The sequence below is a fragment of the Aethalodelphis obliquidens genome, unplaced genomic scaffold (genome assembly GCF_003676395.1).
Source record: "Aethalodelphis obliquidens isolate GAN/ISIS:26980383/991018 unplaced genomic scaffold, ASM367639v1 scaffold46, whole genome shotgun sequence".
NCBI lineage: Eukaryota > Metazoa > Chordata > Mammalia > Artiodactyla > Delphinidae > Aethalodelphis > Aethalodelphis obliquidens.
Genome location: NW_020837990.1, coordinates 12,619,877 through 12,643,653, shown reverse-complemented (window position 1 = coordinate 12,643,653; position 23,777 = coordinate 12,619,877). Strand labels below are relative to the sequence as shown.

At 45.6% G+C, this 23,777-nt stretch overlaps 1 protein-coding gene across 1 annotated transcript in view; it reads right to left on the bottom strand.

Annotated features, from left to right (window-relative positions):
• Window positions 1-6,898: 6,898 nt before the first annotated feature.
• The window catches only part of POU2AF1 (POU class 2 homeobox associating factor 1), a 23,101-nt gene continuing 6,222 nt past the window's right edge, over window positions 6,899-23,777 (bottom strand). The window contains exons 2-5 of the mRNA XM_027082364.1: window positions 12,067-12,197; window positions 11,519-11,561; window positions 11,169-11,434; window positions 6,899-8,489 (exon numbers count right to left, since the gene is read on the bottom strand). Of these exons, the coding sequence (XP_026938165.1) occupies window positions 8,175-8,489; window positions 11,169-11,434; window positions 11,519-11,561; window positions 12,067-12,197 (755 nt within the window). The 3' untranslated portion in view covers window positions 6,899-8,174. The remainder of the gene's footprint in view (window positions 8,490-11,168; window positions 11,435-11,518; window positions 11,562-12,066; window positions 12,198-23,777) is intronic.

The window sequence follows — 23,777 nt, the reverse complement described above, 5'->3', positions numbered from 1 at the left end:
ATACACAAATTTGACCTCACAATTAAAAAAAAAAACAAAACCCTAATCTAATATCAGTTTCTTGTATGCATAGTAAAGTATCTAGGGGTGAGTGTACTGGTATCAGCAACTCACTTTGAAATCTATCTTAATACAAGACAGATTAAAGGAGAAATAGAGGGTGAGTAAATGAGTTAGACAGATTTGTGGTAAAATGTTAATTGTAGAATCTTGGGCAGTGAGTATATGGATGTTCACTGTACAATTCTTTAAATTTCTGTGCATGTTTGAACATTTGCATAATAAGATGATGGGTAGAAAAAAAGTAACACTGATGTGAAAGATCAAAACTCTCCCTGGTGACCTCAGGACATAACCCTGAGGAATTCAGCCCCTGGAAGATGTGCTCTCCGTGCTGCATACTAGCCCATCAGCCCATCTGCGCCATGCAGGGGTTATCCAACACCCAGACTTCTCATAAACCCAGCTCATTCATTGCACTGAACTTTCCCAGAAAAAGAATATACAGCAAGTCATTACTACTTCAGCAAGTCTGTGTGTACATTCTAATTTTAAAAACTGTGATTACTAATATGGTAAAGCTTATGAGAACTACATTGTTTATGTAAAAAGTACTCTTATTTCAGACCTAAAATTGGTGAAAAATGACAACTGTAAACAGGAAGGCAAATTATTTCCCAGCCAGGAGATTCTATTTCAACATCAGCTATATGAAAACTGATTTACCTCTAAATTTTGTTTATATAAAGTATTTCTATCAAAACTGTGAGCTGTTTTTAAATTTTAAAAGCTTCAGATGCAGGACCTTCTAACCTTCTACTTAAGAGGTACTAACATTTATGAAAGGCTTATGAAATGTCAGACATTACAGTGGTCTCTTTAATTATATTATCCCCATTCAAACCAAATTTTGTCTGCTCCAAACTCTTCTCCCTTCCACTATGCTGCATTGCCTCAGATGAGGTAACAATGGCTTTTGATATGTGAAAGAGACAGTTATTCCATGTCAAAAGTGCCCCTAATCAACACTTGGACATGAAACACAGCAGCAAATGCACAGCAGTCTGAGCTAGTCTCTGTAAGTTGGTGCTGAGTCACTGTGGTGAGCAGACAGGTCTGCTCAAAAGCCCCTTCAGCATCACGAGGATCTCCGGTCTGCCTCCTTGTTTTTGAAGTACATAGACCAGAGCCACTGTTCCCAGGGGTGAACAGGGCCAAATGCTGCAACTCTGAAAACTCTTTGTCCTGACTTACTTCCCTAGACATAAAGAAAGCACACCAAATAATAATAATAATAATAAAAAAATAAAAAAAGAAAGCACACCTCTAGAAATCCAGGTCTGCCATGGCACTGAGGCATTTTTAGTGCATCTTAGCCCCAAAGCCCTTGGACTCTTTACTGGCATGTGCAGAAAGGATTAGGCTATTTCTTTTTAATAGATGGCTTGCAGATTTCTGTTTAAAAGGGGTAATGTGAATATGTAAATCTAAGTCTTTGGGAAAAACACAAGAAAATCCTTTTCATAATCAAGTGAAATACATATTTCGAATTATCTCTGTAAAAACTTCATATTAATCATATCCTTCCTCTGAAAGTCATTTTTAGCCAAATCTACAGATTAAGAGACTCTAACAAATACTTTAACAGAACTGAATATTGTGTTGAAGTTGACCAAAATATTAATACATTTTATTTCAGCCCTTTAAATATTCTGATTTGTGTTAAGTATGCCAGGAACCAAGAAGGCAACAAAGTCTTGATTTGTAAAGTGTCCCAGCACCAAGTCTGGACATATTAGTTGGTCACTACGATACTGTGATTTATAGTAAGAAATAGATATATTTGGTCTCCATCCCTACTCTCTGCCTCAAATGAGAAACCCTAGGATCATCCCCTGTTAGAATCCCTGGTGTTCCTAGACCTAGTACTGACTTAGAACCCATTATGACAGGGCTCTTCAGGCCAGAGCCAATGTTGTTGGCTGTATGACAAAATGATTAAAAGAATGAGCATTGGGCATGGTGGGTTTGAACACCAGCAGGGCCATTTACTGACTGTGTGAACTTGGACATGTTACTTAGCCTCTTTAAATCTATGTCTTCCTCCCATAAATGGGAATTAAAATTGTACAGTCTTTATTTGCTTTTCGTGAAGATTAAATGAGATGGTAATAACGTTTTCATTGGTAAAGGAGGGACAGGTAAATCAACTGTGTTTAGATCTACCACTCATTTCACTCTATTGCAACTTTCCACTTGCCCCACTAACTCTGAGCTTCCTGTGGTCAGGGCCTGGAATTCCACAAGTACCCGGCACATAAATGCTATTGCACCTGGTAAACAAAACAAGGGTCTCCAGTCTCATTTACCAGCAGTTGGTGACAACCTTCCTTACACTCCTGGGCCCCAAGTCCTCCAGTTCTCTCAGGCCCTCCAGACATCAAGATCTTTCTCCACTAAAATACATAGAATCTAAGATAGCAAATAAGGACATTGGTCAAGGCTTAGTTATATTCCATCACTGGAAGAAGCAGATTTCTCGGTCCTACATGGCTCATCCTTTAAGGTTTAGTTTGGTTTGAAGGTCATAAAGCCTTCTGCCCAGGGAGGCCCTTGACTTGACCACAAGCATAGGCTTATATGGGGGATTCTACCATAGCTGTTGTCCCTGTTATCTTTTCATCTGGTCCAAGCAGCTCCATATTGAATATATCAATCCATTACTGAAGTTTAAAACACACAGGTGAGACAAGGGGAGAAGATTCTAATATCCTGTTCTTTCCTTTATGTTTCATTCTTACATTTGCTCGTGGGAACTACACATATTAAAAGAAAATCCATGTGCTATCAGATAATGGGCATATGAAATGACTTTAGCTGCTATCTCTTAACTGAACGTATCCACTCTAGAGCCCTCCTATAGTGATTGCTAAGACCACTGGGCTTTCACCCTCTAATGAAGAGATGGTGCAGTACTATACCCCTGCCTGGCTTGGTAGGAAAACAACGCTAATTAAATAGAACAGCGTCAATTCTACATGTCATGCACAAGTCGCTGAGATCTCTTTTTCAGCTTTCAGATATGACAGCTATCCCAAAACCACTGGCAGGGGAGGGTAGATGAGCAGTGGTTCTGGGCTTGGGCTGTACACTGGAATCACCTGAGAGCTTTAAAATTCCTGATGCCCAGTTCGCACTCCCAGCAATTCTGTTTTAGTTGATCTAAGTCTTGGTCTGGACACAGGGATTTTTAAAAATTCCCCAAGAAGTTCTAACATGCAGGCTAGGCAGAGACCGCTGTTAAAGTGTCCCACCTGACTGAACTGGGTAGAAGAAGGCATCACCTTGACCTTAGGAAAAATGTGCCTTCTCTTAAGATTTTCCCAAATGAGTTGACATTGTCATATTCGTACAGGTGTTGCTTTAAGATCGGGTTACATAAAGAAAACCTTCTGTGAGAACTTGATTTTAGTTTTAAGACAGTATGTAATGTGTATCTCATGCTATTACCACTCAAATGAGAAACCCCAGGATCATTCCCTGGTAGAATTGCTGGTGTTTCTAGACCTAATATTGACTTAGAACCCATTAGGACAAGGTTCTTCAGGCCAGAGCCAGCTTCCCTCCTGTGGTCCCCAGGGGAGCTTTTACTGAGAATTCTAGCCAGCAAGAATCTCAGTTACAAGCTCTGAAGTGGGACGCATGTATCCTAGTAATCACATGAGACAAACCATTGGCGTACAGACCAAAAAACTACTAATTTATAAGAAAAAAACAGAGAAAAGAAGAAATTAATATCTAGTTGTACCTAATATGTGGACTGAGGTGATCGAACGTCCCAATTTGCTCCAGACTAAAGGATTTCCTGGAACACAGGACTAAATCCAGGAAGGTCCCAGGCAAACCAGGACAAATTGGTCACCTAACATGGACTAATGCTAGCATCCCACTTGGTTATGTGTGATCCATGGTTCTGAAAGTGTCTGCGGGGACAAGTGGAAGTTATGCACGAGAGCAGGGGTGATGGTGATGCCCTTGCTCAGCTTATTCATTTCCATATCATATGGCAACCTTTGAAGTTTACAGGGCAATTACAAATGTGATTAATTTTATAGGTGCAACAGTTTTAAATGATATAATCTTTATAATGATATGAGATTCTTCCACCACAAAGAGAATCACTGATTATCTCATGGCAAAAAAAACTCCAAAGAACTGTCAAACTTAAAAATAAATTATTAGCAATTTTTTAAAAATGCAATAGTACTAAATTTTCTGACCTGTTTTGGTTGATAAGTTGACTGTCCAAAATATGCTACCTGCAGATTTTTTTTAAGTAATAATCACAATTTGCATTTAATCCAGCCCATCAAGGTATAGATGACATTTTAATAGTACTTTTAGAAAGTAAATGAATGGGGAAAACTTTAGAAAGTGAAGTCTAGTGCATGTTTAGGAATGATTCCACCATAATGTGATATTATTTCTAACAACAATGTAGGTATGTGTCACCTGTAAAACCCCTTATCTTTACACTTTTTTAAAAAGTAGAAGCAGAATTTTTTAGTTTATTTTAAATTTTCCAAATAAAGAATTTGCGTGGTTTTAACTCACTGTGTTAAAAAATAAAAAGTCAACCCCCTTAACTAGTTTGCAAGACTAGCTGACATAAACTAAGATGAAATTTACTAGCCAAATGTTAAAATAAAGCCTTTGCAAAATTGATGGAAGGAATTTCGAAATGAGTTTTGTAATTTACTTAGCACAGCCAATTATATACTATTTTATTTGGATTTAAATATCTTTGTATGGTATCTTTTTCACCTATAACATCTATTCAAGCAGAGAACTGAAATTAATTGAACTAAGACCCAGATCTTCAAACTGGCATATTACAAAGATTTTTAAAAGCAATTAGACATATTCAATAACATTTCTCCCTCTAAATATTATTTATAGTAAATGAGGTCAAAAGTGCTTTTATACCATTAATAAAATAATTATTAAAATATTATCTATTTTATACTTACTTCATCTTTTAAATTTCTATTATCGTGACTGTTTTATATTGGATGTTATATTTATAGAATAGTTCAGGGATACAATTTAAAAACTACTAAATATACATATATAAGAAGCTGGCCACCCTCTTCACATCGTACAGCAAGTGGTTCACCCTTCTATCACATAAGGAGGTGAGGACTGCAAAGTGCATTTTTTTTAATTTATTTATTTTATTTATTTTTATTTTTGGCTGCATTGGGTTTCCGTTGCCGCGTGTGGGCTTTTCGCTAGTTGTGGCGAGCGGGGGCTTGCGGTGCATGGCTTCTCATTGCGGTGGCTTCTCTTGTTGCGGAGCACGGGCTATAGGCTCACAGGCTCAGTAGTTGTGGCACATGGGCTTAGTTGCTCCGTGGCATGTGGGATCTTCCCGGACCAGGGCTCGAACCCGAGTCCCCTGCATTGGCAGGTGGATTCTTAACCACTGTGCCACCAGGGAAGCCCCTGCAAAGTGCATTTTAAAAAGAGCTTCCCCTACAGTTGTACCTTAGTAAAGCTGGAGAAAAAAACCCCTCAAATCCCTTTCTTTCTGTATCTTTTTTCTGAATTATGATCTATATGGAGAATAAACAAAAAAGACAATGGTGATGATAATCTAAACTGAGGTAAATAACTGGATGTACTTTTGTCCCCCTAAACTAGAAATAAGACACACAGCAGAAAAAAGTGGATCATTAAAAAAATCACCCCTGTAAATATTACCAGTGAAGGCAATGAGCTCAGAGGTTCTCAGCAACTCAGAAAATCGCCAGGAAAAGGAGATCCCTCCAAACTGTTACTCATTCCAAGGACTGGTGTTAGAGGAGGCTGCTGGCGTCTTGAGTTTCCATTTCATTGTGATGTCTGGTCCTAAGAGATGGCTCCCTTTGCGCATAGCACTCAGCACCGTGTACGGCCCTGGGTTCTGACTGGTGCACTCTAAGAACCTGCTGTGGAAATGCCAATGGTTGATTTATCCCTGGACCCCCAGCATCATGAGCAGGTATTCACGTACCATGAATAACAGGAAGAGTAATACGGTTACAAAGATTTTCTTCCTCTCCTCAGATCCCTACTCTCCTGGAGACCAAGCCTCCTGGCCTCCCATGTCCTGCTTGGGATAACTGGGCTGCAAGCACAGTGGGGCTGGTTTTATCTTCCCTGGCAGCCAGTCACATTGCAAAATCAACAAGACCAGTATGAGCTCCTTCCTAGAATGGCACTGCCTGACATGGGACTGCAAGCTAAGGGGATTAATCTGAGAAGAAATAAAACACTTCAGCACAGAAAAGTCTGAGCAAATCTTTATTGAAAATGTTTCCATCTTAACAGAAAAACCCAGGAAGAAACCTAGATGGATGGCTGCAACCAAGATTTCCATGACCTCAAGATAAGAAGAAAGAAAACACCATTTAAATCTTAGCAAATATGTCAAGTACTTTATTTCTTTGCTTGTTTTCTCAGCTTAAACTCCCTTATGGAGATTGCTTCTGCATCTTCTCAAACCCTCAAACAGTAAGCGGAAAATTCTTGCATAGTGTTTTTTATAGGAAGCCAGGGCTTTTGATCAAATAGGCCTGAGACCCCCCCTCCCTTTCCTACTCACATCACTGCCAACAATGATAGAAATTTGTTATCTAAAATGATATCTTAACCTTTTAAATCTAAAAATTGTCTAAATAAAAACAATTCAAGATATCTGTTTGGGGATTTTAGGCAGATACCAGAAATTTGGGTCAAAATAAACCCAAAGCAGAAAAATCCAAAAAAGGCAATTTTTCTCCAAAGTCTTTGATATATATATATATCAAAGAAAGGGTCATTTCCCAGAAAAGTCCATTACTTCTATGCGGAGTCCTCCAACTAATGCATCTGCCTAATAGTGACAATGGTGTCCTTAGCAGACAGATGTGCTAGTTCCCGAAGGACATGGCCTCTGTCAGGAGCTGTGCACCCCTGGTGACAGCTGTGCTCAGGCCCCTGCAGATCTGATGTTTCTCCAGCAAAAAAATAAAAATTGAAATGAAACCTAATGGTCCTTCTGGCTGAGGCTCTAGAACCCCCAGGAAGGATGGTGCTTGGGGAGGCGGTCCTGGCTTCACATAAGCATGGTCCATGGAGGCTTAAGACACTAAAGAAGCACATGTGGCCACACTCAACCAGGTCTCAGTCATCCCTGGGCCTCAGTGGGTCTTGGCCTGCACATAGCCCCAAAGAGGGTCTGGACATGGAAAGATACAGTCAGACATATCCCATCATCCTGTTGACCAAAGCTCAGCTCTCCTTGCAAGCATCCTCAAGGAGAGCAGCAAAACCACCTATTAAAGCCATATTTTCTTAAATTTATTCCCCTTCTTAATAACCAAGTAATCTAAAGAAAACCATTCCTCAGCCCTCCTGCTCGCCCCTCCCCCCACATCCACACTCCATGCCCCCAACCCCCCTTTGTCCCTCTGACCCGGCCCCCACCCACTCTGATGTTCCCTTCCTGCCCCCCCCCCCCCACCCCGCCCCGATCCTCCACCCACCACCTCGCTGAGCCCCAGGCCTTGAGACCCTGCTGTCAAGACTGTAAATCTGGCCAAAGCTGAGAACAGCAAACAAAGGAGCAACTGTGGGAACTGACAGCTCAAGGCCTCTGGCATTGGTTCTGCCCTTGGAGATGCTGGCAGGGCTGGTCTTCTCACAGGGCACCCCATCCATCTCAAAATGACAGAGCACAGGGCATCACTGCCTGAAGACGGCTCAGCAGGGCTGCTGCTCCCACGAAGCAGTGGGCATTGGAGAGAGGGGCCTTCTCCAGGAAGGAAACGTGGCAGAAATAAAAACCCTGGGCCACAGATTAGGCAACACTTGGCATCAAATATTATCTTTAAAATCCCTATAATTCCCTCCCAAAAGGAAACAGAAATGGAAAAAGAAATAAGAAAGAGAGAGTAAGAAAGAGAAGAAGGGAGGAAGGGAGGAAGGGAGGGAGGGAGGGAGGAAGGAAGTCTGGTTTACAATTCTAGTTTGGGGTAGAAACTGTAGTTTGTAATTATGAAACTCCAAACAGATATGAACCTGAGGCTCAATCCCAGGCTCGTTTTCAAATCCCAGTTTCAGGGGACAGGATGCTCGGGTGGGAGCCAGCCCTAAAAGCCTTCCACGGAAAGCGTGTGGTTGAGCGCATAGGTATCGCTATCCTCTTCCTCCAAAAGCAGCTTGTCGATGGTCAGGGAACTGATGGCTCTCCTGGGATCTTCCACGTCCTGAAGGACTGGCTCCGGGATAGAGATAGGGAGCTGGACAAACTGGGGCCCCGGCAGGGCTGGGGCTGGAGGCTGGTACTGTAGGGTGGAGGTGGGCAGCGTGGACAGGGGCTGAGGCCACGGGAAATAGGTGAGAGGTGCCTGGTGCTCTGGGCCCTCCAGCTGGGGTCCCACTGTGGGTGTGGCAGCACTTCTCGTCTGTGATGGGGGAGACATTTGTTGGTTAGCAGCCCTGGGGTATATCCACTGCCCACCCTTGTCCCCACGGGGATCTCTGTTTCCCTCACCTCAGCCCTTTCCTGCCATCTCACTCCAGAGGTCTCCGTCTCTCCCTGCTCAAGGTCTTCCCCAAGGGAGAAGCCAGACAAACTTCCGCATCCCTTACCCTGTCACTCACTAGCTATATGTCCTTGCTCATGCTACTTCCCCATCTGAAGCGTCTGTAGATAGATTACACAGAGGACTGACATCATAGAGCTGAGTGAATTAGAGATACTTTCCCAGATTTCACTGAATATAAAATGCATCCCGATTTCAGAGATATTAAAATATGTGTGAGGAGGGGGGAGGTGTGCATCTTAAAATCAATGAAAACACAGCATGTTAAACAAGCCCATCACACGGCATAGCAGCTATATCCCAAAGCGGCCACTGCTGTGCCCAGACACAGAGACTGTCCAGGCTCCACACAGCAGCTTTGGCATTTTAAGGACCCCTTGGACTCAGCTCTACTAGCCTCCCACTACCTCACCCTCTGCTGCCTCTTAGCTGGGCCCTCTGTGGCCAACCCAGGGACCTCCAAAGGTCAGGGCCGTTCTCCCAGGTCCTCTGTAAACAACATCTTTCACCTGCACAGCAGCCACCCTACGAATCCCAGCTCAAGCCTGCAAAGCCAGGGTCTGGATTCTTACTATCTTCCACTGCTGAGGAAGCAGGTGAGAGAGGAAGGTCTTTGCATGGAAAGATGTGTGTGTGAGAGGCCAAAACCTCCCCCTACCACACTCCCTTCTCTGTCATAGCTCCTCCAGTTGCCACTGTGTCTTGGGAGCAAACTATTGGAGTCACTCAGGGAAGAGCTTATTTTAATCTCCTGGGACCATGTTGCAATGCAGATTCTGGTACAGGAGGTCTGGTCAGGCCTGAATACTGCATGTCTAATTGGATCCCAGCTGACACCAGTGCAGCTAGTCCAGGGACGACAGTTTGAGTAGCAAGGCTTTAGGATGTTTTTCTATAGAATGATAGAGCTGGAAAGGGTCTCAGAGGACTTCCAGCCTCCCAGCAAAGCCTTGTTATTTCTAGTATTTCAAAAATCCAAACAGATATCCTACAGTTTTGAGTCATAAACCTGCTCAGGTCAACTGCGACTGCAGGTTTCTTGGCTCAGGGATAGAATTACATCAAACTGTCATCATAACAGGTCTTATCTCCCACCGATCTGGAGTACCGATTGGCAGCTCTAACCAGCTTTGATGAGTTAATTTACAAAATGGCAAAACAAATAAATTATTTCTTAATAAATATAGTTTGGTTGTTACACAGAACCTTTCAAAGCAAGAGGTGAGATTGATGAAAGGATAAATAATGAAAGGAATGCTCGGTCCTGAAATGGTTGGGAAACCATTGTGTCTACCACTCCCCACCCTCACCCCAGGCCTCTGATATAGAAATGAGCTGCCTGGGAGAGGTGTTGAATTAACTCCTTCCCATCCACCATCTTTCAGGCCCCACAACTGGTTTGCTGAGTAGCCAGGTGGGCATGGATTGGGAGGGCTCCTGCAGCCTGTGCCTGGACGGTGCTTGAGGGGCAGGAGCATCAGGGTGACACTGGACCTTGAGGTAAACAGAGAGGATTTGGGGAACCAAAGCAAGTTCCATCATCAAGCGTGGTTCTGCAGCGACTCATGAGGCCCCTGTTCTACCTCCCGCAGTTTTCCTTGGACTGGAGCTGGATGTAGCTGTAACCACAGGTCTTTTCTCCTCTGAACACTTGGAGAATTCCCATTCCTTTGGTCAAACAGGCATCATTCACATAAAACTGTTTCTCTTCCTTCCTCCATTCCTGGGGGAGCAAGCACTTCCTTTCCTATCTGGCACTTGAAGACGGCCCTTGGTTAGTGTTGTTGGCCAACGGGGCAACGATCATAATAACTAGCATCTATCGGGTGCTTTCTGTATGCTAGGAGCTATGCTGAGCCCAGGAAGCGTTCTAAGCCCTCTACGTGCATCCTGTCATTGATCCTGACATCAACCCATTTTACAGATGAGGACACTGAGACTCAGAGCATTAAGTCACCAAGCTCAGGATCACATAGCTAGCGAGTGAAGGGGCAGAGATTTGAACCCAGGCAATCTGACACTAGAGGTGGAACTCAAAAAATTACCCTGCAGGTGGGCCTGACTCCATCAAAAGTACAGTTTTCTGAAAAACTGTGTCACCTGTTGATCAGCCTAAAAATGTTCTAGCAAATCCCATTATTGGGTGAACGATCACCCCCTAAATAATCTGAGTAGGAAGGAGAGGCTGCCTCTGGCAAGAGACCCCACACAAGTATCACCATTCAATAAAAATTTAGACTCATCACTGAGACTCACTCCCTATGGGGCAGCAGGGGAGACTTAGGACAGAGAGGCAGGAGGACGTGCCAACCCTGAGGACCACAAAGCATGGCAAAGGAGGCCATAAGCCTTTTCTATGAAAGATATTTGAAGTCATTGGGAATGAAAGTAGGCCTCCCTGGAGGATGGGGTGGGCTTAGATGATGGGATTATCCTGGGAATCAACAGCAAGGAAGGTCAGGGGTCTGGAAGTCAGCCCTGGTTCTAAAAGGGTGCCCTCAGCATGGGTGGGTATAGAAAGGCCTTTGTGTGACGTACCGTGACATTGGTGATGAGCGGCTGGGAGGCGTAGGTCAGCACCGAGGAGGGTCCCACAACCGTGTAGCTGGGGCACACGGGCTGCACATACATGTCAGCTGAGTAGGGGCAGCTGACAGCCTCATGGGACACATATTCCGTATAGGGTGCCCATGGGGCCAGGGGCTGGAGGGTGGCCGGGGCGGGCTGGGAGAGCCAGCCAGCACACAGGGCCCCCTCCTCCGTCACTGTGGAAGCAGAGACCTCCATGTCAAGGCAGGAAGGACCTGTGGGAAGGAGGAAGTTACAGAGCTGCAGGTGTCTCCCAGATGCGGGTCCGGGAGGAGGCCAGGGCTGTGGGGAGCTCTTACCTACTGTGGTGTAGGTCGCCAGGGGCTGATGGGGCAGCACCACCTAGAGGGGAGAAGGGAGACCGGGATCAGGGTTCAGCCATCTCCCGCTGGCCCTCTGCAGAGAGCTCGCCCAGAGGGCCCCAGGGCAGGAGGGTATCGGGTGGGGCGCAAGAACCCCCCTTGTTAGAACTAAGCCTCATGTCCCAACCATCACCACCTATACTTTCGAGGGATTGGTGTTCCCGTTTAGCAAGAAGGCTCTGCACTGAGGGAACTGGCTTCATCAACGTCCCAGGGGGAGCCCTCAACTCACACCAGGACATGTGAGACACCTGCTGTTCAGTGGACCAAGCCAGCCGCCCCATATTCCTCATCCCACTTCAAGGCACTTCTACCTGGGCCCATTCTCTGGCAGCCACACCAGGGCAAGGTGCAGCCTCCGTGCCCTCGAGGAGTAGCCCGTGGAGCAAGACATACACCGCCACCTGACCACCCCCAGCCCCCTACACACACACACACACACACACACACACACACACACACTCTGGCCACAGCGGCCCCCTCACCGCGGTCGGTGCCACCGGAGGCCCGCTGCTGGCGTGGCCACGTTTCCTCCGCAGCAGCTCCTTCACGGGCTCCTTCACCCGCACGCCCTGGTACGGCCGGGGTGGGGCCGGGGCTTGCTCTGGAGCTGTGGCTGTGAAGAAAGCATCACTGGTACTCGGTCTCCCTTCTCAGACAGGCCCCACCCCAATGTGCCCGCTCTCCTCGAGGGTCTGCCTGCTCACCAAAGTTGTGCCTGAATGTGCAGGACCACACGAGACTTCCTAGGGTATTCCTCCCAGTATTATCACTCCTCCTGCCCCAACACTTCTACGGCTCCTCTGCACCCAGAGGATTAAGGCCCGAGCACCACCGGGTGATCTCAACCCATTTTCCCAACTTCTTTGTACACTAACCACTATGGAAAGCCTGACTCCAGCCAGAAGGTCCACCTAGACTCCTCTCCACCCACCTTGAAGGTCTCCCCTCCTCTTCTCTACTTGCAGTTTCCCGTGGTGAGGATTCCCTCTCACTTTTCTCGACCTCTGGATTCTTCCTGACCCAAGACTACTACTGCAAGCCTCCTAGCTGACCACAGAGCCCACAGAATTTGCTTCATCCTACAACCTCTTCAACACTTCCAGACAGATTAGTATTCATCACAGGGGGCAGCAGAGGATGGCATAAGAGCAGGGACTCTGAGTCAGATGCCTCAAAACCTGCCCCTGCCACTTTCTAGCTGTGTGATCCTGGGTGAGTTACTAAACCTCTCTGTGCCTCTTAACCTGCAGTTTCTTATCAAAGGAGTGTCGTAAGGAGTCACTGACATAGCAAATGGGAAGCATAATACATGCTAAGTATAAAATCAGGTACAGAGTAAGCATTCAATAAATTTGTAGTCTGCTATGTAATAATTAGTCATCCTTTTTGGGGTAAATTTCTTATGCCCCTAGCTAGGTTATAAACTTCTCAAGGTGAAATACTATACCTTATTTCTCTATATCATCCCAAGTAGCATGTCCATAATAAGCTCAGTAAGTTATTTGTTGATTAATTGGTTGGATGATTATTCAAAATGTGCTGCCGCTCATCTTCCCTTCACCTCTCCTGGAACTTTAGAATGGGCTGCAGTGAATGCTTCCCAGGTTCTCTGTGTCTCCCAGGACAAATACCCAATGGTGATCCATGTGCCCTGGGGCCAGAGAGTATCCAGCCTTGCCTCTGAGAGAGGGTTCCCTCTGCCTTTGCCATCAATGCCAGGAAACCAAAGCACCATGAGCTGGAACACAGGGCTCTCCCTGGCAGGAGAAGAAGTCCAAAGCAGCCATGGCTGGGCAGTGACAATCTACCCTCCCAGACGGCCCACAGCCGGAGGCCTTGGGCCCTTGGAGGGCAGGCCTGGGTCAGCCAAGAAAGGCAAGTAGCACTGGGCCTTACGACTCACATGGGAGTCCATTATCATCCACTGATAAGGGCCCAGGGACCTGGGCTCTGAATCAAAAGCCCGGAAGCCTGGGTATCTATTAAAGCCGGATCCGCGGTGCTGCCCTAACTAAACTTTGCTCAGTAAATACCCACCTGATAAGACCCCAAGCCTGACCAGCACCAGACCTCCAACCATGCTCCAGGCACACACATGGCCTGGCCTGGAAGCCCGGGCAGAGAAGCAGGGGTAAGAGAGAAGCGTCGTCCAAGAGCCCCAGAAACACGTGAGAGTCAGAGAACCCCAGACTCAGATGCATTTATGGGGGCTTCCTAACCTGGCCAAGTAGCAGGAGCGACCAGGGAGTGATGCAAAATACAGATACCCAGGCCCTGCTCCTGGAGTGTCTGATTCCAGGGGTCTGATGTGGACTTACGAATCTATATTTATAAAAATCCCTCAGGTGATTCTGAAGCTCTGCTGGGATTAGGACCACTGCTAATGCATCCCTGATCTCCCTCTAACATCCCAAGAGGAGATTAAACATCCTCTTTCTAACTTGCCCTGTCATAACAAGGGATCTCTACTGGTATTCATTCATTCTTTCAAATATCGATGGGCACTAGGTATACAGCACTAAGCAAGATAGATGTGGCCACTGCCCACACGCATCTTGCAGTCTAGTGGGACAGGCAAGCAATAAAACAGTTACAACTTGTGAAATTCAGGCTGAAGCAGGAGTGTACAGCAGAGAGAGCCAGACAGGTACCTGCACCCTGGGGCCACCTGTGCACCATCATCTTTGTTTAAACAGCAGTGACAATGGACTTAAGAGCTCAAGATACCTGGGGTGTCAGTTTCTGGTGGAAAGGTCTCAGTTGATTTATTTTACATCTCTAAGCCTCAGTTTTCTCATCTGTAAAATAGGGATAATAGTTCCTGTCTCACACGGTTCTTGTGAGGATTAACTGAAATAACACACGGGAAGCTCCCAAAGCCATGTCCGGCAGGCGGTCGATGTTCAACACACGTTATTTTCCTTCCCCTTCCTCCACCCATGTTTACCTTCCTCTGGAGAGTGCAAATGTCAGAAAGCTCTTCCTCCTACTGGACCTGCCTCATGGTAACAAGCACCATTTTTCCTGGCATTACCTTCTAATGAAACTCACAATTCATAATCCATTTACAGCTTTCTCATCTACAGAGTGAGGATCATAGTGGTATATACCCGGTAGGATAATTTGAGAATTACATGTAAATGCTTAGAATAGAGCTTACACTGAGGAAGCACTGAAAAGATGTGAGCTAATATCATCATTAGTATTAGTAGTAGTATCCCTTCCCAGCATCTGAAGACAGACCCCCACGTCCCCTGTAGAGTCTGAGCGAACATTCCATTCCTTCAGCTATTTCTTAACGACATGTTTTGAATCCCTCTAACCTTCCTTCTGGCTGCTTCACTCCTCCACAAGTTCATTTGCCACTTCCCCTTATGATGGGTGATGCCCAGGGGTGACCAGAGACCCCAGGTATGGCCTGACATGGCAGAGAACAAGGGCCCCTGCCCTCCTGCACTCTGTTCACTCATTCTCAGGGTCACCCACAACTACACCAGCTTTTGTTCACACCCGTATCACTCAACCTACACTTGTCTCCGGTTGGGTTTCCAGCTATTCTTAGGCATAAAGTGCAGCCTGAGGCCTTGTGCATTTGGGAGAAACTCAAGGGACAGGGTTATTTGGGGGTCTGAGCATGGTGATCACACTCTTAACTCAGTTGGGGGACAAGAAAGGCCCCATCACACATGCACACATCTCAGACCAGATCAAAGACAGGTATACGGCTCATGCCCCTCTGAGTTGCATGTACACTTCTGGGGAAGGGCCCAGAGGACTTCCAATCCCACTGCCCCCTGGGAAGTGGACACATGGACCACTTGGCTGCAAAGGGGACAGCTGGGCACTTCCAGCTTCTTGGCAAGTGAGAGCTTCCTGCCTCCTGTTGTTTTTGAATCAACGAACAAAGAGGGCTTGGGGAGGTGCTGTGAGCAGAGGTCATCACCCTCTGATGTCTGGACTCCCTTGGAACCCACAGTGTCAACAGGTGTGCCCTGGCACAACCACCATATGGAGAACAGTTTCAAAGTCCCCACCTCTTCCTACTGCAGTCATGAAACTCCTACAGCTCCCAAGGACCTCCCGACTGCCCACCCAGGAGTCCCCAGCCAGCTGCCAAGGAATCCTGTGACTGCTGCCAGGTGAATAGGCAAGAGTGAGGGCACTTCTGATAGTGTCTTTGCAAAGTGCCCATGAAATATCAAAATCTGAAGCCTCAAGACAATTTCCACAGGACCCCAACGGCCAAGTGTACTTGCAAGGTGAAAACGCAGTTGGTGCCTTTCACACCAACCTTTGTGAAGCAGCGATAAACATTTCTAATTCCACAGTAAACGCTGGACTCCCTACTGCTGCTAGCATGAGAAATGAGCCCACAAATTCAAATTTGGAAAAGGAAAAGAAGCTTGTCCGCAGTCATGATTGCTTTGCCTTGGGTCTTCTGAATCCCTGAATAAAAAAAACTAAACTAAAATATGTAAAAGAAAAATTTAAGATTATTAAAATAATTTCTTCAAATAATAATACTAAATAAAAGAAGAGCCAAGGGCTTCCCTGGTGGCGCAGTGGTTGAGAGTCTGCCTGCCGATGCAGGGGACACGGGTTCGTGCCCCGGTCCAGGAAGATCCCACATGCCGTGGAGCGGCTGGGCCTGTGAGCCATGGCCGCTGAGCCTGCGCGTCCGGAGCCTGTGCTCCGCAGTGGGAGAGGCCATGGCAGTGAGAGGCCCGCGTACCGCAAAAAAAAAAAAAAAAAAAAAAAAAAAAAAGAAGAGCCAAGGAAAATAAAACAGGAGATCAAAATAGTAATACACAAGCAGAGAAAGATGAAAGTCCAATTTCCCAAAGTACAGTTGACCAGAGATTTTCATAGCACCGGTCGAATTGCAGCTCCATGTAGCACGCTTTCAAAACCTGAAGCTTTCTCACAATTTATCCTGTGGTTCGAAGGCCCTTTAAGTCCACTGTGGGCATCCAAGTGTCCAGCACTGAGAAAAATCTTTCCACCTAAACACAAGCCTCTTGACCCTCATTGGGAATCTCCTTTTTCAGTCTGAGAAGTTCAGCCCTATTACCTTTCCACCACGGCAAGTCTGTCACCAATGTTGTTTGGGAAAAAAAACAACACTCATTTACAGAAAAACCTATGAATTTGGCCCCAGTGAGGGCTTCCCTTTTCCAAAATGAGCAACGAAAAAATCTGAAGGTATAAAAAGTCAGCAGAGGCTATTTCAGTTCCCCCTGCCGCATACCCGGACATGCTTCACATCACAAAAATAAGAGTCCTGCAGCTGCTGTTCCACTGGAAAGCACAGACCATGACAGATTCAAGCCCAAGGGTCACCTGAGACAGCACTCTGGCTGCATGTGGGTCCTGCGCTTGCTTTGCACCAAGCTTCGGGAACATAGGATTCTACAGATTTAAATAAACATGGCCCTCGGTCCTTTGATAAGGTATAATTAACATCACCAAGGAAATATGCAAAACTGCCAGCACTTGTTTATTTAATGACCCCATGCAAACCATGTTCACACCACAGTGAGAAAGCTAGGCTAAGCAGGTAGGTCCTAGTGGAGCCAACACCCAGGCATCTCCTCAGGGCAGCTTTAAGAGAGCCCTCTTCAGGCAGGCGGTACCTAGAACAGCCTCCAATATATTCTTGAAAGAATACTCTTCTCCCAGCCATTGTCCTGTTACAGATTTCCCATGAGCCACCAGGGCCAGGCAGTGAGTTGGACACCAGGCAGGATTGCTGCTCTAAAGTTTAGAATCTAAGGTGGGATCCATGCTAAGCCTACATTTCCATCACCAGGGAACCAGGAAGAGGAACCCAGCCCACCCATCCTGACAGTCTAGCTCGTTGAAAGCGCTTCCCATTTACAACTGTCTAGTTGAAACTTGAGGATGCAGCCACACGAGGCCATTTTGAAAGACAAAGCTTTCCTAGCCCAGAAGGACACATAACACATTATGGATCAGTCCAAATAACCACAGTACATATGATTCACTTTTGCTGCTGAACCTTCAGTAGTATTTTAAAAAATAAAAAAGACCCACTAAGGAGAAATACAATAATATTCTTGTTACTTACAGCAAAACAAAAAACAAATAATTGAACAACAGGAATTCAAGCCTAGGGCTAACAAACTTGTCCTAGCTTCTAACTGAAAACAAAGTCACAAAAGTTGCTGACACTTTTCACTTTAATGTAAACAAGCTTGCTTGTGTTCTTGACCTAAGACAGAAGAGGGCTCCCAGGAAAGTTTAGCTCCTTTCAGCTGAAGGATTATTCATATCCTTAATTGAAACACTACTGCAAGTGTTCTTGGTGAAGGTCTGAGTCAAAGTCTTAAAATTTGTTCTTTGCATTCATGGACAATGGCTGATTTTTTTCCAAACAGGAAGTAAGAACTTGGGCTTTGGCCAAAGATTGGACTTGACATGCTACAGAAAGGCTTTCCCACCCAATTTACACTAGATTGTAGTTTACCTTTTTTTAATGTAGACCAACAAAGAAATCCCATCTACATGTAAATTTAGGTTTTCTATTCACTAATGTTTGAACAGAGGAGGACCCTGCAGCCAGGAAATATTGAAGTGTCACTCACGTATTCTAGCAATCTGCATAACAGGGAAGAGGAGAAAAAGATAGACGGACAAAAAGGGTGGCTTTAAAGGTATACAGAAGATATGGGAAAGTGGAACCTCAACTGAATTAGGATTTGATGTTGCTTGAAGGCTACTGGTCAGCCAATCAAGAGTAAGTCTTGACAACTTCATGTGTAGAGTAGGATGTCTCCATCAGGAGATCTCAAAGATGGCGGCTGAGCCCATGTTCTCTGGTCTGGTCACAGAAAGGAAGGGAACAGTAGGCATTCCCCTCCCTGTGTCCCCATTCTAAGAGGCATATCCCCATCAGCCCAAACAGAGTTCACTGATCAACCATAGGCAGGTCGCTGGGAAAGCTAAACGAGGGCCACAGTCACTTAGGACTTCCCCAGACATGGCCAGGCCAAAAGTTTTGGATGTCCCACCCCATGACCTTGGGTAGACTCAGCCACAAGGCCTCTAGTGGCAGAGCCTTCAGATTTTTCCCTCACAGGCACTGCTGCTAAGGCGTCCCTCCCCCAGAGCCCTCAGCACCCCTCAAACCACACATCCATCCTCCCTCCAACCCTCCCACAGAACAAGAGGAGCACGGAAGGCTCTGGATACTGCTCCCTACTCCCAGAGACAGTGTCAGTGTGAGACCTCTTTTCTGTGGAGACGCAGGTATTTTGAATGCATGGCTGCCAAAGGTCTGTGTGATTCCTGGTCATGATCTTAACTCCCAGGAACTCAGAAATCACCACACTCACCTTTGCAAGATGTTCTGTGGCTCACAGAGAATTTGACACAAATGATTTCACATGAAGACTCACCACAACTTCTGAAATAGGCAGGGGAGGTCTTCTTCTTACCCTCCTTTTCACTGATGAGGAAAGTGATGCTCAGAGATTTTAAGTGATTTGCCCGAGGACTGTGCTTGTAAACAGCAGGGTCATCAACTAAACCCAGGACCTCTGATTCCAAGTGCAGTCCGCTTCTGCCTCACATCCTGCCTCCTCTCTGCCCCGGCAAATCCCATTTATTTCTCTGGGGGACACTGGAGGTGGGCCACTGAATGGTCCCCTGCTCAGTTCTAACCCTCTTCCCTCCACGCTGGGGGTCTGGGCTCGCACCACCCTGATCCAATCTCCCTTGACTGCCAATTCCCGCAAGAGAGGGCGTCTCCCAGCCGAGGAGGGAGAGAGAAGTCCATGAGAAGCTTACCAGCAGTCTGCTCACATGAGGAGTGGCGAGAACTGAGAGACCCACACAATTCCCCGCAAAGTTTTATTTTTGGTATTTTTCGACTGAAATGACAGCGGATAGGTCCACCTGAGAAACCAGCTGCATCTGCCCGCCTTTTACAGAAACTGGGGTCACCAGAGCAGAAAGAGCTCCCGTCTCAGATACCATGTCCCAGGGTGGGGTCAACAGTAGGAGACCCCTGGCAGTGCATTCTGTGAACAGAGTGGAGGAAACCATGCCCCTGCCATCATGGAGCTTACTATCTAGTCTAGTAGGGAATATAGATTTAATCAAATAATTGCACAAGCAAACCTAGAATTACAAACGGTGACAGAGCTGCATCTGCCTCGTAATTGCATTGTTATAATAATAATTATTATTTGATTGAATAATAATAACCTAATTAGGTTTTTAATAAAAACCTAAATTTACATGTATATGGGATTTCTTTGTTGGCCTACATTAAAAAAAGTAAACTACAATCTAGTGTAAATTGGGTGGGAAAGACTTTCTGTAGCATGTCAAGTCCAAGCCTCACTTGATTCAGTTGGGCTTGAATGAGCAGCCAGCCAGGGGCCCCAGCCTCCTGGGGCTGTATAAAGAGAAGAGTGCATGAGGCTCGACTGTTCTGTCTCCAGTGCAAGGAGATGGCTCTGGGGTCAGGCTCAGCCCACACCATGAATGGAAGCCTTGCCCAAGATGTAACAAAGGAGCCCCAGATGTTCAGGACCCTTCCTCAGCCTAGGGACCCTGGATAAACCCCAAAGACGTTTCACTTATCCTATCTTGGCTCATTAGCTCACTAGGGGAAGACGAGTCCTAGGAATTCAGATTCCAAGATGGAAAGCAGCTGGCTTCAGAAGTTCTAGGCTGTCTCAAATCTAACTTTCTGAGATTCATAATTGCAGGGGCTTTTGAGTCAGGCTACAATTACTCTCAGTGAAGTCAGAGACCACCTCCTTCTAATGGTGCATTTATTTTAATTAGGAAGGGAAGAAGCATCTAATGCAACCCTAAAATCCTTGGCATTGAAAAGTGGTGTGGCATTGTTTGGAACCGAAGCAGATCTAGTTTGGAAAGCCTACTACAGAGCTTATCACTATGTGACCCTTGGCAAATAATTTAACTTGTGTGTGCCTCAGTTTCTCCATATGTTAAATGAGAATAATGATCTCCATCTCATGGGGTTATCATGAGGATTGTATGAAATTAACCAAACACCTAGCATGTAATAGGTTTTCAAGAGATGGCTTTTTCTCCTTGTTCTCAGCCAAAAATCTGTGGTCTATCACTCATCAGAGAAGTAGCCTTGGTACAGTGACCCTAACTTGCCCTCATCCTGCTGCATCCTGATACTGAATGTCTCTATCCTCAATATACCCAGGGCCTTCTTCCTCCAGCAAAGCCTGTCTGCCTTCCTTGTATTCCTGGAAGTCATCCCTCAGGTGCTTGGGCCTATGTCCCCAGCAGCAGGATGGCCCTGTTTAGGAGACAGGGAGGCCAATGATGCTGCAGAGACACTGGTCAAAGACCTCACATGCAAACAGAGCAAGCCTGGAGAGGAGACATCAAAATCCTGGCACTGAACTGTCGTAAAGATACCATGAGCTGAGCAGAAGGACTGTTTTCTTCCAAAGCCACCAGAGGATTAGGTTTGTGGCAGATCTGACTTTTTAAAGGACAACTCTAGGAAGGAGTACCTTGGAGATTTTTGAGTGGCAGACAGAGTAAGATGTAGCCCCTCAAGGAACCTGTATGTATCTCCAAAAGGACAGGGACGCAGCCATGACTGAGGCCATAGTCATGGATACATCTTCAAGGGACTAGAAACCTAGAAGCACACATCACATACGGGATGCAAACATGGCAGTGGATGACGGAGGGCTCTTCAGTGGTCAGAGAGGGAAGTTTTACCAGCTATAGAGCAAGACAGGCTTCTGGCTGACATATTGGGTATTGCCTCAGCTTTACCTAGAGCAACAGGGATCAAAATGGGGGAAGAAGGGACCTACACTGAGAGCACAAGACCACATCAGGGAGTGAACCAACCCAGGGCTCCCACCCAAATTCTATGGAAAGGCAGCACCAGAATGAGGAGATGGAGCAGAGGAGGCAGATACATCTACCCTCTTTAGACTGAGATACAAAGCCTAAATCTAATTGCCAGTATGATCTAGAACAGGAAAAACCTGTGGTTAGGAACTGAGGACATTCAGTTGTTTGTTCCTTGATTTAAGCAATATCTAGTTTAGGATTTCCAAGACCAAAGACTCTTATAAAATAAATAAAATTTTCCTGAGACCCTCAGGTAGGGAACACTTCCTTGGAGGAAGGACTCTTCAGACCCAGCATCAGCTATATATTTGGGGTCAGACCCAACTGCCCAAGACTCAAGGCTCATGGTGGCCTGGGTACAGCCTACATAAGTGAAGGCAGCCCTATAATTGATTCATGATGTGAGATGTAACTGCCAGTCAAAAGGAGCTTTTTTGTTAAGTCTCGGGTTTACTAAACAATAGCCTTATGATGTGGGGGAAATCCCTTGTGAAGGACACTGAAGAAGTTAGAACAGCAAGCCTGGGAAAGACGTCACTAGGTCAATCTTTGAGGAATGTACCTCCTTCCGTATTCACAAGATACCTATGTAGACGAAAACACGACTTTCACAGTCTCAAAGCTTCATGGAAACGAATACAACATGCTTCACAGTGACTCACTTTTCTCTAGGAGTGAGGTCCTTACCCTGGAAGTATTTAAACCAAGGATCTGTGACCAGGTATCAGAGTTCTTGCTAAGGAGCAGAGGACTGGTCCAGGTCAGGATTGTCAGGCTGTAATCAAAAACTCTGGAATAGAGTAAAGGTGCCTATAAAGGGAATTTTTTGCCAAGAAAGGGAAGGAAGCGGGGGAGTCTGGGGGTGAATGAGCAATCAGAGCTCCAAGAGCCTCCCAAAAGTGCTCCATTTTTACTTTTGTATCAGAGGTCTGCAGTAGATTTGGTTTGAATAAAGGGGGTGGTGACAAAAATGTTTTAGACACCAGCCGAGATAGATAGAGTTGGATTTTCTTCCCAATGATAATATTTTACATCCTAAGATGCTCTTCCTTCCCCAGAATCTAAGCAAGAAGGCTGATTACCATTTATTCTTGAGGATCCACATCTGAAGCCATATATATGCTCCATGACACCTTCTCTGATTCCATTTTCCTCTCCCTCCTGCTGAAGGGATTTACTTCATTCGTTGATTTCCCTAGCTGGAAATAATTCCATTATTGGATGGATGCATGCTTGCATGGGATGATAAATGGATGGTTGATTTTCCTTCTATACCTTTTCTTTCCTAAATCGGTGCTGCTTTCATCCAGCATTAAAACTTGTTTCTACAACTCTCTGGCCTCCCTTTTTCCTTTCTTTTCTGTCTTCCCAGCATTTCTCAGTCCTGGAAGGTTATAGCAATCTTTGTACTCCTCTTCCAATTAAATTTATGATTCTTTCTAGAGAATTAAAAAGTAATTCATCTTTCTTAAGTGTGGTCAAATCCTTTTTGGTCCCAACACCTGGTCTGAGTATGACTCTGGTTTGTAATTCTTTGGCTACCTGCTCTTCCCAGAAAGTGATACTAATGAAACCATTACTGAGAAAAGGAGGCAGCACATTGTTGTTTCAGTTTTCAGTATCATTTGTTCTATTTCTTGCATACTTCAAGCTAGATTACAACACCTCAAGTCCTATCTTGTGAATTTAAAAAACAAACACAAGTTTGCCAGTCAATACAAGCCATCCACCATCCCACCTTATGAGGCTGGTAGGAAATTGTGGTCCAAGTTCCAAGTTTGGTCACAGTATGGCCAGCTTAACCATCCATGTAAGCCCTGATCACTAACCCCACCATGAGTTACAAGACTGGAAATATGCATCCTGCTATTTCACAAGAAAGGCAGAACTCAGAGGCCATACAAATTGTAATCTAGGCTTAGCTGCATAAACTTTGTCCTCAGAGGTAGAGTGAGTGAGAATAGGAACATAATAATAGTAACTAATAGCTATTGAGTGTTGACTTAATGCCAAGCACAGTAGTAAACACTTACCACAACCCTATGAAGAACTGCATTCCCCCTTGTACATACAAGGAAATGGCAGCAAAGTGAGGCAAAGCCGGCTTCATACAACCACTGAGGCATAAATCTAGGATTCAAACTCAGATCTGCCTGCCCCAGAGGCTGAGCTTTAAACCGCTGAAGGGAGAGAAAGAACAGAGCTGTCACTCTCTAATTCAAAATAATCCCCTCTACCTTGCTTTCCACACCTCACTTATACACACACACACACACACACACACACACACACACACACACACACACAC